This window comes from Muscardinus avellanarius (assembly GCF_963383645.1).
Source record: "Muscardinus avellanarius genome assembly, chromosome: 16".
NCBI lineage: Eukaryota > Metazoa > Chordata > Mammalia > Rodentia > Gliridae > Muscardinus > Muscardinus avellanarius.
In genome coordinates, this window is record NC_137802.1 from 4384325 (window position 1) to 4396734 (window position 12410).

At 55.2% G+C, this 12410-nt stretch overlaps 1 protein-coding gene across 4 annotated transcripts; it reads right to left on the reverse strand.

Moving 5' to 3' along the window:
* Nucleotides 1-700: 700 nt before the first annotated feature.
* CNN2 (calponin 2) lies at nt 701-7976 on the reverse strand (the record flags this gene model as incomplete). Of its 4 annotated transcripts, none has more annotated exons than XM_080712470.1 (7): nt 701-970; nt 2668-2814; nt 2907-3023; nt 4012-4116; nt 4196-4262; nt 5058-5179; nt 7914-7976. In XM_080712470.1, the coding sequence occupies 7 exons, from the start codon at nt 7974-7976 to the stop codon at nt 701-703; spliced, it is 891 nt and encodes a 296-aa protein (XP_080568596.1). The 4 variants fall into 4 exon arrangements, with proteins under 4 accessions (XP_080568596.1, XP_080568595.1, XP_080568594.1 ...); XM_080712469.1 differs by having other exon boundaries at nt 3979-4116; XM_080712468.1 differs by having other exon boundaries at nt 2907-3140; nt 3979-4116.
* Between the last annotated feature and the right edge of the window lie 4434 nt (nt 7977-12410).

Consider the following 12410-nt stretch of genomic DNA (forward strand, 5'->3'; position numbering starts at 1 on the left):
GGTCCACATTGACATTTCACATTATCCTGCGGTTCAGAGGCCCCCGGCTGGGGGGGGGGGGTTCTGTGCAGTATTGGAGGGTATTTCAGGGCCAAAAAGCAGAGCTGGGAAGTCTTTTAAACCCGCAGAGGGCCGAGGGGAGGGGGCAGCTGCGGAGAAATGGAAATCCCTAGTCCCTCAAGAAGTTCTCAGCAACTCAGTGACACCCTGTTTCCAAATAAAATATAAAATAGGTGTGGGAGTATAGCCCAGAGGTAGAAAGCCCCTGGGTTCCACCCCCAGTACCACCAAAAGAAAGAGAGAAAAGAAAGAAGGAAGGAAAGAAAGGAAGGAAGGAAGGAAGGAAGGGAACGAAAGAAAAAGAAAAACATTTTCTTTCGTTAAAACTTCTGCGGGTACAGAAACCACAGGCTGATGCAAAAGATATGTAGAAACCGGAAACCCTTGGGGCAGCTGCTCTGAGCGCCCCTGGTCTCTGCCACACAAAACCCAGGCCCATTGCCTGCTGGGAAATCTGCAGCTTTCTAATGTAGCCCTGGACAGGGACCCCCACTCATTCCACACCTAGTCGCAGCCCGCAGACCCTGGCCAGAAGCACTAAACACATTTAAAAAAACAAGAAGAAAATGAGAAAGAAAAAAAAAAAACAGAAAAAAAAACCAAAAACCCAGATGGGGCAATGATGCCGGGAATTAACCCTTCAGTAACCAGCTTCCTCCTGGTAATAGGGGGGATACTCTGGGGCCTCCCCAGGGCCTTCGCCAGAGCCCAGGGGAGCCCCATCGACTGCAGGGCCCTGCGGGCAGTACTTGGGGTCATATATCTGCCGGCCCAGGCCAAAGACCTGGCCGCTCTGGTTGGCTCCCTGCGTGTAGCCCATCTGCAGGGACATGGAGGAATTGTCACACTTGTCTGTCCCCAGCTTGGTGTCGTAGATGTGCCTCCGGGTCCCCGGAGCCGTCATGCCCACCTAGAGAGAAAGTTGAAGGGGTCAGGTGGGGAGGAAGAAGAAAAAGAGGTCCCAGGAGGACCGTCGCTACCCCCCACACATCTCCCTTCCTGCTTTGCAGCCACGGGGCAAGGTCCCTGGGGGCCTCTTTTTCTTTACTAAAATACTTAGTGGGTGTCTATTTCCAGGGACCTCTCCCCGTCTCAGCCCGGCCCACTTGAGACCAACAATGTCCAACTCTCTCCTCGCCAGCCAGGAAGCTCCTTTGGCTGGGCCGAAGTCTCTCCCCCGATCTCAGGGCTCTAAAACCATCACGTGGACACATAATGTTCAGCTTGGCAGAGGACATGTGAGATGCCTGGGACGTAAATAAATCTCAGAACGGGAGCCAGGTGTGGTCGTGTTGAGCCAGGAGTGTGATCCCAGTATGCTGGGAGGCTGAGACAGCAAGACCCTGGTTCAGAATTTAAAAAATAAGCCGGGCGTGGCGGCGCACGCTCGTAATCCCCGCGCTTGGGAGGCTGAGACGGGAGGATCGCGCAGGTTCGAAGCCAGCCTCAGTTGGCTTAAGAGACCGTTGCAGAATAAAAAAAATATTAAAAAATAGGCCTGGGAGTGGAGTCTGGAGGTAGAAGGCCCCTGGGTTCCATCCCCAGTACCACCAAAATAAATAAATAAACAAATAAATAAAATAAAATGGAGCCGGGTACGGTGGTACACACTTGTAATCCCAGCATTTGAGAGGCTGAGACAGGAGGATCACGGTTCGCAGACAGCCTCAGCTACTACTTAGTGAGGCCTTTTGCAATTCAGTGAGACCCTATTTTAAAATAAAGAATAAAAACTAGGACTGGGGGTGTAGTTCGGAGGTAGAATGTTCCATCCCCAATACCGCAAAGAAAATAAAATTCAGTTCGATTCAATTTTTAAAAATCTCAGAACTGGAGCCAGGTGTGGTCGTGCTGAACCCAGCACTGTGATCCCAGTACTGAGTGAGGCCAAGACAGCAAGACCCTGTTAAAAAATAAAAAAAATGGAGCCGGGTGTGATGGCGCACGCTTATGATCCCAGCAGAAGGATAGAGGTTCGCGGCCGGCCTCAGCTACTTAGTGAGGCCCTCTGCAACTCAGTGAGAGCCTGTTTCAAAATAAAGAAGAAGCCGGGAGTAGTGGCGCAGGCTTGTAATCCCAGCGCCTGGGAGGCGGAGACAGGAGGATCGCGCAGGTTTGAAGCCAGCCTTTCCGGCTTAAGAAACCCTGTTTCCAAATTAAAAAAAAAAAAGGTCTGGGAGTGTAGCCCGGAGGTAGAAGGGTTGCTAGGAACACCAGTACCACCAAATAAACAAATAAATAAAATAAGAAAAAATAGGGCTGAAGGGGGTGTGGCTCAGAGGTACAATGCCCCTGGGTTTCAACCCCACTATTGCCAAAAAAAAAAATAATAATAATTAAAAAGAGCTGGGGGTATAGTTTGGAGATAGAATGCCCCTGGTTCAATCCCCAATACCATACACACACAAAATCAGAATAAAAAAATAAAATGGGCTGGGGGTGTAGATTGGAGGTAAATGCCCGAGTACAGTCTGCAGCATCTCACACACACACACACACACACACACACACTCACAACCAGGCAGACACACAGCCCGGCAGGGTCGGGGAGGAGGGACCGCGCAGGGCTCTGGGCCAGGCCGGGCGGCGGGTGCGTGCGGGGCCCACCTGGCTGGCACACTTATTGGTGCCCATCTGGAGGCTGATGGTGGAGTGGTCCATGGGCGGCAGGATGTGGTTCTTGGGGTCGTAAAGATGCCTCCTGGTGCCGTACGCGGTCATGCCCGACTGGCTGGCGCACTTGTTCGTGCCCATCTGCGGGGAGGGGGCAGGAGAGGTCCCCCACCAGGCTTCTAGAGCTTGCCCCGAGCATGAGGGCCCCGGGGCTGCGCGCGGCCGGGACCCACCTGCAGCCCGATGACGCACTGCCCGGCCTTCATGGTGGCGTCGTCAAAGTTCCGCTGCTGCTTCTCCGAGTATTTGACCCCGATGTCCACGTTGCTGTGGAGGCCCTTGGTCTTGGCCTGGGACACAAGAGGGGCCGGGAGTCTCCGTCCAGATCCAGACCGTGCGACCCAGCAGGCGCAGGCACGGGGAAGCCAAAGGACCATTGCATAGGACGGAGCTCCGCCGTCCGCCTCCTCCATCACTGGGCAAGGATGCTTCAGCACCACTTCTGGTCCAGCCGCCATCCCGCATCCATCCCTCACCGAGGCACCTGCCCGGGCTCCTGCCGGCCTCTGGTCCTCACCTGGTGTTCACGGGTGCTGCTTCTTTTTTATTTATTTATTTATTTATTTTTCGTACTGGGGATGGAATCCAGGGGCATTCTACCTGCGAGCTACACCCCCAGCCCTATTTTTTGGGGGGAGGGGTCCTGGAAGCCCTTCTACCTCCGGGCTACACCCTAGCCCTATTTTGGAGGGGGTCCTGGAAGCCCTTCTACCTCCGGGCTACACCCCCAGCCCTATTTTGGGGTGGGGGGTCCTGGAAGCCCTTCTACCTCCGGGCTACACCCCCAGCCCTATTTTTTTTTTTTTTTTTTTTTTTTTGGTGGTACTGGGGTTCCTGGAAGCCCTTCTACCTCCAGGCTACACTCCCAGACCTATTTTGTATTTTTATTTGGAAACAGGGTCTCCTAAGCCAGAGAGGCTGGCTTGGAACCTGCATGATCCTCCTGTCTCCGCCTCCCAAGCGCGGGGATGACAAGCGTGCGCCACCACGCCCGGCTTCATTTTTGAAACCAGTTTGAGGTCAGCCTCAGCTACTTAGTGAGGCCCTTTGTAAGTCAGTGAGACCCTGTTTCAAAAATAAAAATAGCAGTGTACCGTGTCTCTCTCATTCGTCTACAGCTTTGGGGGCCTTGTGGGTACTCAGAATTATTTGAATCTGCCAGGCGGGACACAACGAGCCTCCACACAGCGCTATCCGCCTTGCTGTGTGACTCCGGGCCGGCCACTGACCCTCTCTGGGCCTCACCTTCCCTGCCAGCGCCAGAAGAGACACCTGCACCTGCGTCAGGTTCCCGCTCTCAAACAGGTCGTTGGCCTCGAACAGGTCCACGGGGTTCATGCCGTAGCTGACCATGGCCTTGATGAAGTTGGAGAGGTTTTCTAGCTGGGAGGAGCCAGGGGAAGGAGGCAGTGAACAGGTGCACGCGCCTGCGCAGGCCCGGCCCGCCGCCGCCGGCCCTCACCTGGTGCCAGTTCTGCATGGAGCGATTGATCTTGGGGACCGAGCCCGGCTGCAGCTTGTTCATGAGTCTGCGGGTGTGCAGGGCGGGGCGGGGAGCGGAGGCCTCAGTGTGGAGGCTCCCAGGGACCAGCGCCCCGCCGCCCCCAAACACAGCGCCCTCCAGTAGCTTTTTTTTTGGGGGGGTGGTACTGGGGGTGGAACCCAGGGGCTTTTCTACCTCCGGGCTATACTCCCAGACCTATTTTATATTTTATTTGGAAACAGGGTCTCACTAAGTTGCTGAGAGCCTCATTAAGTAGCTGAGGCTGGCTTCGAACCTGCGCGATCCTCCTGTCTCAGCCTCCGCCTCCCAAGCACGGGGATTACAAGGGTGCGCCACCACGCCCGGCTTTTTTAGCTTTTTGTGGTCCTGGGACAATGAACTAGGGCATTCTACATCTACGTACCCAGCACATATATAAGAATTAATATATTAATGTATTAATTTATAAAGCATAAATATATATGCAAATGATTACAATGTTATATAATTCATTATATCACAACATTATAGCAATATTATTTATATTTAAAGAATAATTTATCTGCCAGGCGTGGTGGCGCACGCTTGTCATCCCCACGCTTGGGAGGCTGAGCCGGGAGGATCGCATGCGTTCGAAGCCAGCCTCGGCTACTGAGTGAGGCTCTCGGCAACTTAGTGAGACCCTGTTTCCAAATAAAGTATAAAATAGGTCTGGGAGTATAGCCCGGAGGTAGAAAAGCCCCTGGGTTCCACCCCCAGTACCACACACAAAATAAAATTTAAAAAGAATAAAATCTCGGGGTGGGGGCGTGGCTTGGCTCACACGTGTGGGTGAACTCACGTGCATAAAATCACCCCGTCCTTGAGACCCTTCTGGAAGTCGGGGCCGATGGAGAGGCCCGTGAGTCCCTCAATCCAGCTGCGGAGCTCGGCCTCCTTCTGCGGGTCATATTTGGACAGGAGCTGGAGAAGCAGAAGGCACAGCGCTGAGCGAGGGTGAGGGAAGAAGAGACCCAGGGGCCTGGAGGTCCTAAGCCCATCCCGAGCAGACATGGCTAGTAACTCCCACTGGGAGTGCATTCCCCATGGCGCACAGCCATCACCGCTACGTATTCCAGAACATTCTATCACATTCCAGAACATTCTATCACATTCCAGAACATTCGATCAAACTCCAGAACGTTCTATCACACCCCCACCAAAGAAGCCCCATTCCCATGAGCCGTGGTCACCCTGCCTCAGCCTCCCTGAATGCTGGGATGACAAGTGTGCGCCACCACGCCCGGCTTTGGCCACCTGTTTTAATTCTCTTGGGTGTACACCTAGCAGAGGCACCGCCTAATTCTATGTTTAATTTGTGGAGGAAGAACCAGCGTCCTCTATTTCTGAAACAGGTCCTGCCAGTTCCTGCCACAGGGCCTTTGTAGGGACCATTCCTGCTGACCAAACTGTTGTTGGCATGGCTGGGTCCCTCTCTTCGATCGGGCCCAGTCTGCCCTTCTTTTCAGTGGTCCCCCTGACTGTGAGCACCCCGTGTCCCCCAACCTTGACCTCTACTCCCTGTGTTCAACACATCTTTTTTGCCCATGGTCCAACCCCATATCTGCTTTTTTGTTCAGCTCAGGACTGAACGTCTAGATTAAAACTCCCAAGTCTCCCCCACAACAGAAGCTCGAACCCGCCTCTTCCCCTTCCCAGCATCTGAAACCAAGAGAAATTGGCCCAGGCCTTGGGAGGCTGAGACAAGAGGCTGGCAGGTTCGAGGCCATCCTCAGCCACTTGGCAAGACCTTCAGCCACTTAGTGAGACCTTGTTTCAAAAAGAAAAATAAAAAGGGCTGGGTGTGTAGCCCAGAGGTAGGATGCCCCTGGGCTCCATCTCTAGTACCAAAGAGAGAGAGCCGGCCGGACGTGGTGCCGCACACTTCTAATCCCAGCCCTTGGGAGGCGGAGGCCAGCCTCAGCTACTTAGCGAGGCCCTCTGCAACTCAGTGAGACCCTGTTTCAAAATAAGGAATTAAAAATAGGGCTGGGGGTGTAGCTCGGAGGTAGAATGCCCCCTGGGCTGCAGCCCCAGTATGAGAGAGAGAGAGAGAGAGAGAGAGAGAGAGAGACAGACAGACAGACAGACAGACAGGCTGGGAGTCAGGGAGGCCGGGAGGTGCTTCAGCACCACGGAGCCCAGCAGCTGCCTTCTGGCTCCATGGCTGCCGTAGTTCCTCCCAAGCCCCCCCGGGACCCAGAAGGGCCCCTTTGCAGCCCAGATTCCCCTCCCAGCTGAACACCCAGCTCCCCAAAACACTGAGCATGCGCCCTCCCCTCCCAGTCTCAGTTTCCTCATCTGTTTGGAATCATCTGCCCCAGGACCTCGGGCCTTGGGGCCCTGCTTCCTGGTTCAGGCCCAGAAACCCCAAGATAAAGGCGGAGGCGGGCCCAAGGACCCGAGAACCCAGAACCCGATCCCAGGGCCCAGCCCTCCTGTGTCCAGGTCCCCACACCCCGGGAGACAGCCAAGGAATGTAATGAAGGGTGTGTGTGTGTGTGTGTGTGTGTGTGTGTGCGGGCGCGTGCTCATGCCCCGGACTCCTCCTCCAGTGCTCCCTGCGTGCCTCACCCAGCTGGGCTCTGTCCCTGACGGCTCCTCCCTCCTCCCGGGGACCAGTGTCCAGGGTCCCAGGCTGAGGCGCCCCGCCCCCAGCGGCCACCGTCTGTCCCCAGCGCATTCCTCCTGGCCGCAAACTGCCAGGAATGTGGCCGCGGCCGCCCTGGCTAAATCGGGACCAGCTGTCCCCCGCGGCCCAAGCCCCCCGCCGGCCGGATGGCACGCCATGCTGCTCAGAGACCCCGCTGGCCGTCCACGACGGAGGGAAACTGAGGCACGGGCAGAGGGCGAGGCCCCTGGGGGCTCTCCGGCCTTAAGATCTAGGACCTGCTCCGAGAACCGGGGTCCAGGCTGGGCTCCGGGACTGGGCAGCTGCGTGGTGCTGGGCTGCCGGGCGCCCTCTCTGGGCCTCGCCCAAGCCCCGAACTGGCTCTGGCCCAGGGTGTGGAGTTGTGCAGCCCTGGGTGTGGAAGTCCTCCTTCCGGGTGGGCAGGGCAGAGACGCTGTCTGTCTGTCTGTCAGTCCTCGGCCTGTCCAGGCAGGTTCCCCCCACCCATTTCTCCCTTCCCTAGGATGCTGGGCTGGGTGACCACAACGTCTACCCCTCTCTGAGCCAGAACCAGTGCGTTCTTAAAACCCGTCTCCCTCCCCATCAAACCCAGACGCCGGTCCTGGGCTTCCCGGTGACAGACCCCACATATTACAGGATCAGGGGCGAGGACCCCTCTGCCGTCCCCACCAATCTGCTAGAAGGGCGCCCGGGTCCGGGCGGGGGCATGCTCTGGGATGAGGATAATGCATTGCCTTTCCTAAGATTCATATTTATTCCTAACAGGGGGCTTCTCCTTAGCGCCCCTCCCAGGTGTAAGAGCCTGGTGGGGGGGCGTCCACCATCCGGGCCCCCTGTCCCTCCGGAATTTAAGTGCCCCCCAAAAGCGAAAGTGGGCCAAGTGATGGGGAGGAGGCTGCAGGGTCCCCCTGCCGGGGCCGGGGGTGGGGAGGGAGACCGGGTTAGACGTGGGGGCCTCCGAGGAGTCAGGGAGGCTGCCGGCCTCCATCTCCAGGGAGGCCGCCCGGGTCCAAGGGGGACACTCACCCGGTTCTTGACCTCGGCCGAGAGGCCGTACGAGGGACCCTTGTTGAACTGTGTGGAGCTCATGGCTGCGACGGGACCGCCACCCATGCACCGCCACCCATGCACCGGCGGGCGGGACGGGGAGGGCGGCGCCGCCCCCGCCGCTGATTGGGCCCGAGCGCAAATGCCCTTATAAGGCCGGGCAGCGCCGAATTCCTGCGGCCCGGACTTCCTGAGCCCCTCGGCCTCCCGCCCGGACCCCCGCCCCGCCCACCAGCCCTCCGCCCTCTTTGCAACCACGGGAAACTGAGGCAGGGAGGGCCCGAGGCGCTGGAGGGCGGAGGCCCGGGGCTCCCGCCCGGACCCCTGGCCCCAGAGCAGGAAAAGGGGTTTCATTGTTGGCTAGGAGGGACCCCGAGTCCCGCTTTGGGCCCAAATGAGAACTTCTCTCTTGACGTTTGAAAGCAGCTTCTAAAGCACGCCTGTCACCCCAGCATTCGGGAGGCCGAGACAGGAGGATCGGGTTCGAGGCCAGCCTCCGCCCCAGGTTCGAGGCCCTTTGCAACTCAGCGAGACCCTGTTTCCAAATTTTTAAAAGTATATATATATATATAAAATAGGTCTGGGAGTGTAACCCAGACGTAGAAGGGTTTCCAGGAACCCCAGTACCACCAAAATAAATAAATAAATAAATAATAAAAAATAGGGTCGGGTTGGGTGTAGCTCGGAGGTAGAATTCCCCTGGGTTCCGTCTCCAGTACTGAAAAATAAATAAATAAATAAATAAATAAATAATCGGGCTGGTGTGGCGTAGCTTGGAGATAGAATGCCCCTGAGTTCCATCCCCAGCACGGCAAATAATAATAAAATATATATATATATATATAAAAGTATTTTCCAGTCTCCATGCTCAAAGGAACTAGAGCAGGCACCACAAAGAAAAGGGGCCATTGGAAGTAGGGCTTTGGTGGACCAGTAGGATTTTGCCAGTCCAAAAGGAAATGGTGCCCCCACCAGAGCAAAGGACACAAAGGCTGGAAGTCGGTGGCAAGTTTGTACAGGTCACATCAGCTGGGGAAGGGGCCGCGGAGCAGGGCTGTGGACGGAGGGCTGAGGGCTCTGGACGTGCTCTGCCGGGCTGCAGCCGCCGGGCACACAGTGGGTGCTTAATAGTGGCTTCCGCTTAACCCGCTGTGCAGGTAAATCACTGAATGCGTGGCATCGGGAGCCACTCCGTCCTTTATTCACTCAGCTACGGAAGTGTCAGCGTCTCCACGGTGTCCTGGGGGTGACCCTGCCTCCTGGGACACCTGACCTCCGCCCACCCCGGAGGGGCAGAGCCAGGCTCCGCTTGGGGATCAAAAGCTTGGGGATCGGAAGAGCCGGGCGTGGTGGCCATGCTTGTGTTCCCCGCGCTAGGGAGGCGGACACAGGAGGATCAGCAGGCTCGAAGCCAGCCGCGATGGCTTAGGGGACCCTGTTTCCACATAAAAATATAAAATAGGTCTGGGAGTGTGGCCCGGAGGTAGAAGGGCTTCCAGGAACCCCAGTACCATCAAAAATAAATAAATAAATAAATAAATAAATAAATAAGAATTAAATAAAATAGGGCTGGGGTGTAGCTCAGAGTTAGAATGGCTCTAGGTTCAATCTCCAGTGCCACAAACACACACACACACACACACACACAAATTAAAAAATAAAAAATAAAGTAAAGGGGCTGGCAGGGGCATGGTGGCTCACCCTTGTAATCCCAGCACTCGGGAGGCTGAGGCGGGAGGATCACAGGTTCGTGGACAGCCTCAGCTACTTAGTGAGGCCCTCCGCAACTTCGTGGGACCCTGTTTCCAAATAAAAAATAAAGCCGGGCGTGGTGGCGCACGCTTGTAATCCCCGCGCTTGGGAGGCAGAGACAGGAGGATTGCGCAGGTTCGAAGCCAGCCACGTGCGCTGGCTTAGGAGACCCTGTTTCCAAATAAAAATGTAAAAATAGGTCTGGGAGTGTAGCCCGGAGGTAGAGGGGCTTCCAGGAACCCCAGTACCACCAAAAAACAAACAAACAAACAAACAAAATAAAGAATAAAAAATCAGGCTGGAGGTGTAGCTCGGAGGTAGAATGCTCCTGGATTCAATCCCCAGCACCACAAAAAAATAAATAAATAAGAATAAGAATACAAATAAATAGGGCTGGCGGTGTGAGTCTGAGAGGGAACGCTCCTGGCTCCAACCCAAAACTACATGCAAGACAAAGAAGTTCTGCTGCTGGGCCCCTGGTCTCCATGAAGCAGGGTACTATCTGTGAAGCGCTCTGAGGTGCCTGTCACAGATATAAGAAGAACGTGAGTCTAGACGAGTCAGAATCTTAGGAATTTTGGCCCCAGAAACCCAGTCTGCAAGCTACTTAATGAGGCCCTTTGCAACTCAGTGAGAGCCTGTTTCAAAATAAAGATTAAAAAAAAATAGCGCTGGGAGTGTAGCTCGGAGGTCAAATGGCCCTGGATTCTAACCCCTGCACAAATAAAATAAAATAAAATAAAATAAAATAAAATAGGGCTGGGAGTGTAGCTCGGAGGTAAAATGCCCCTGGGTTCAATCCCTAGCAACACACACACACACACACACACACACACACACGTTAAGATTGAGTAATGGCCACGGTGTTGCTGGCCTGTAATCCCCGTATTTAGGAGGATGAGATAGGAGGATCACAGGTTCGAGGCCAGCATGGGCAATGTGGGGAGCCCCTGTTTCAAAATAAACAAGCAAGAGGGGCAAGGGTGGAGCTTGGTGGTAGATGCCCCTGTGCTCAATCACAAATACTTAAAAAAAAAAAATGGATTTCTGGGCGTGGTGGCCCATGCTTGTAATCCCAGTACTTGGGAGGCTGAGTCAGGAGGATCACGGGTTCTCAGCCAGCCTCAGCTGCTTAGTGAGGCCCTCTGCAACTTAGTGAGATCCTGTTTCCAAATAAAGGTTAAAAAATAAGGGTGGAGGTGGTTAAGTTTGGAGGTAGATAACCCCTGAGTTCAATGCCCAGATCTACAAAAAAATGAAAAGGCATTCTACCTCCGAGCTCCACCCCCGGTCCAGCCCTATTTTTTTTTTTTTTAGTCTCTTTTTATTTTGGAAACCGGATCTCACTGAGTTGCAAAGGGCCTCCGAGAACCGCCTCGCAGATGCTGGGATTATAATTATGCGCCACCACGCCCGGCCCTTATTCTTTATTTTGAAACAGGGTCTAAGTTGCCCAGGGCCTCACTTGTAGCTGAGGCTGGCTGCGAACCTGTGATCCTCCTGTCTCAGCCTCCCAAGTACTGAAATTACAAGTGTGCGTCACCACGCCCGGCCCCACCAGGTGGTTCTATTGGGAAATACAATGTTTTTGTCCCTTTGCCACCAGCAAGTGATGGGGGAGGAGGAGGCATCATAATATCAAGCCTGCGTTTATTGAGCGCCAACTGTATGCAGGGCCTTGTATCTACCGCGAAGAGAATGGCTAGGGGTGGGTAAGAGGTGTGAGAAGTTTTATCAGCTTGGGTGTCATAACTAAGGTGTCATCTCCCTCCCTAAACAGCCAATCCAATTTAGGAGAGACGCCCCCTTTGACCCCGGGAGCCTGTCTGTGCCCCCACGTGAACCTCTTCTGGAGGAGTGAGGCCCAGGCTGGCTGTGTCCCTGCGGCCCGGGCTCTATGGGCACTGTTCTGGTCTGCAGTGGCCTGGGGTTCCTGCAGGCTCCAAGCCTTTAAGTGTGTCTGCTTGCCCCAGGCCTGGCGTCCGGTTGTCCCTTCGGGGACGGCCATTTAAAGAGCGTCTCCCTTCCCCCAGTCTAGACTTCCTGCAGTGGTCAGTCCCTGCCTGGATTTCCAGGAGACTCAAGCAACAGGCATACAGTAGGGACTCAATGAATGCCCAGTCCAAGGTGGTTCAAAGATGCCCGAGACGGAGAAAGGGGTCGTGTTTCTGTCCCAAAGACTCCCCCGGGCCGGGGCACCAGCGGGGCCCTGGCCTGCAGAATCTTGTCCACTCCTTCGTCCCCAAGGGGGCAGCACAGGACAGGTGCGGCGCAGGGCAGGATTTGGCGCGTGCAGAAACGGGGGTCTCAGGGAGAGGGGAGAACCGACCCATCTCTGCGGAGGGACACAGAGGGAAACTCCTAGGGGACGCAGGTGGGACCTTGGCCTGCAAATGGACGTAGAAGGAACCGAGAAAAACGAAGATCCCCTCGGGGAACCTGACTTCCCTTTCCTGCAGACAGCAGGTGCTCAAATGGGTTTCTCTGCCGGGGTTTGCATCCCGACGCAAGGGGTGGGGCCGACAGGAGCTCCACCAATGGGCGGCCTCCCAGGGGGCAGGGAGGTGGGGCCGAGCAAGGCCTATGACGAGAGCTCTATGACGGTATGGTCCTATGACGTCACGGCGGTAGCCTCCGGAAGTGCTTCTGTTGGACAAGATCTACCTATAGGATAGTATCTATATGCCTTATAGTAATGATAAGTTGGATTAACTTCAAGCGGGT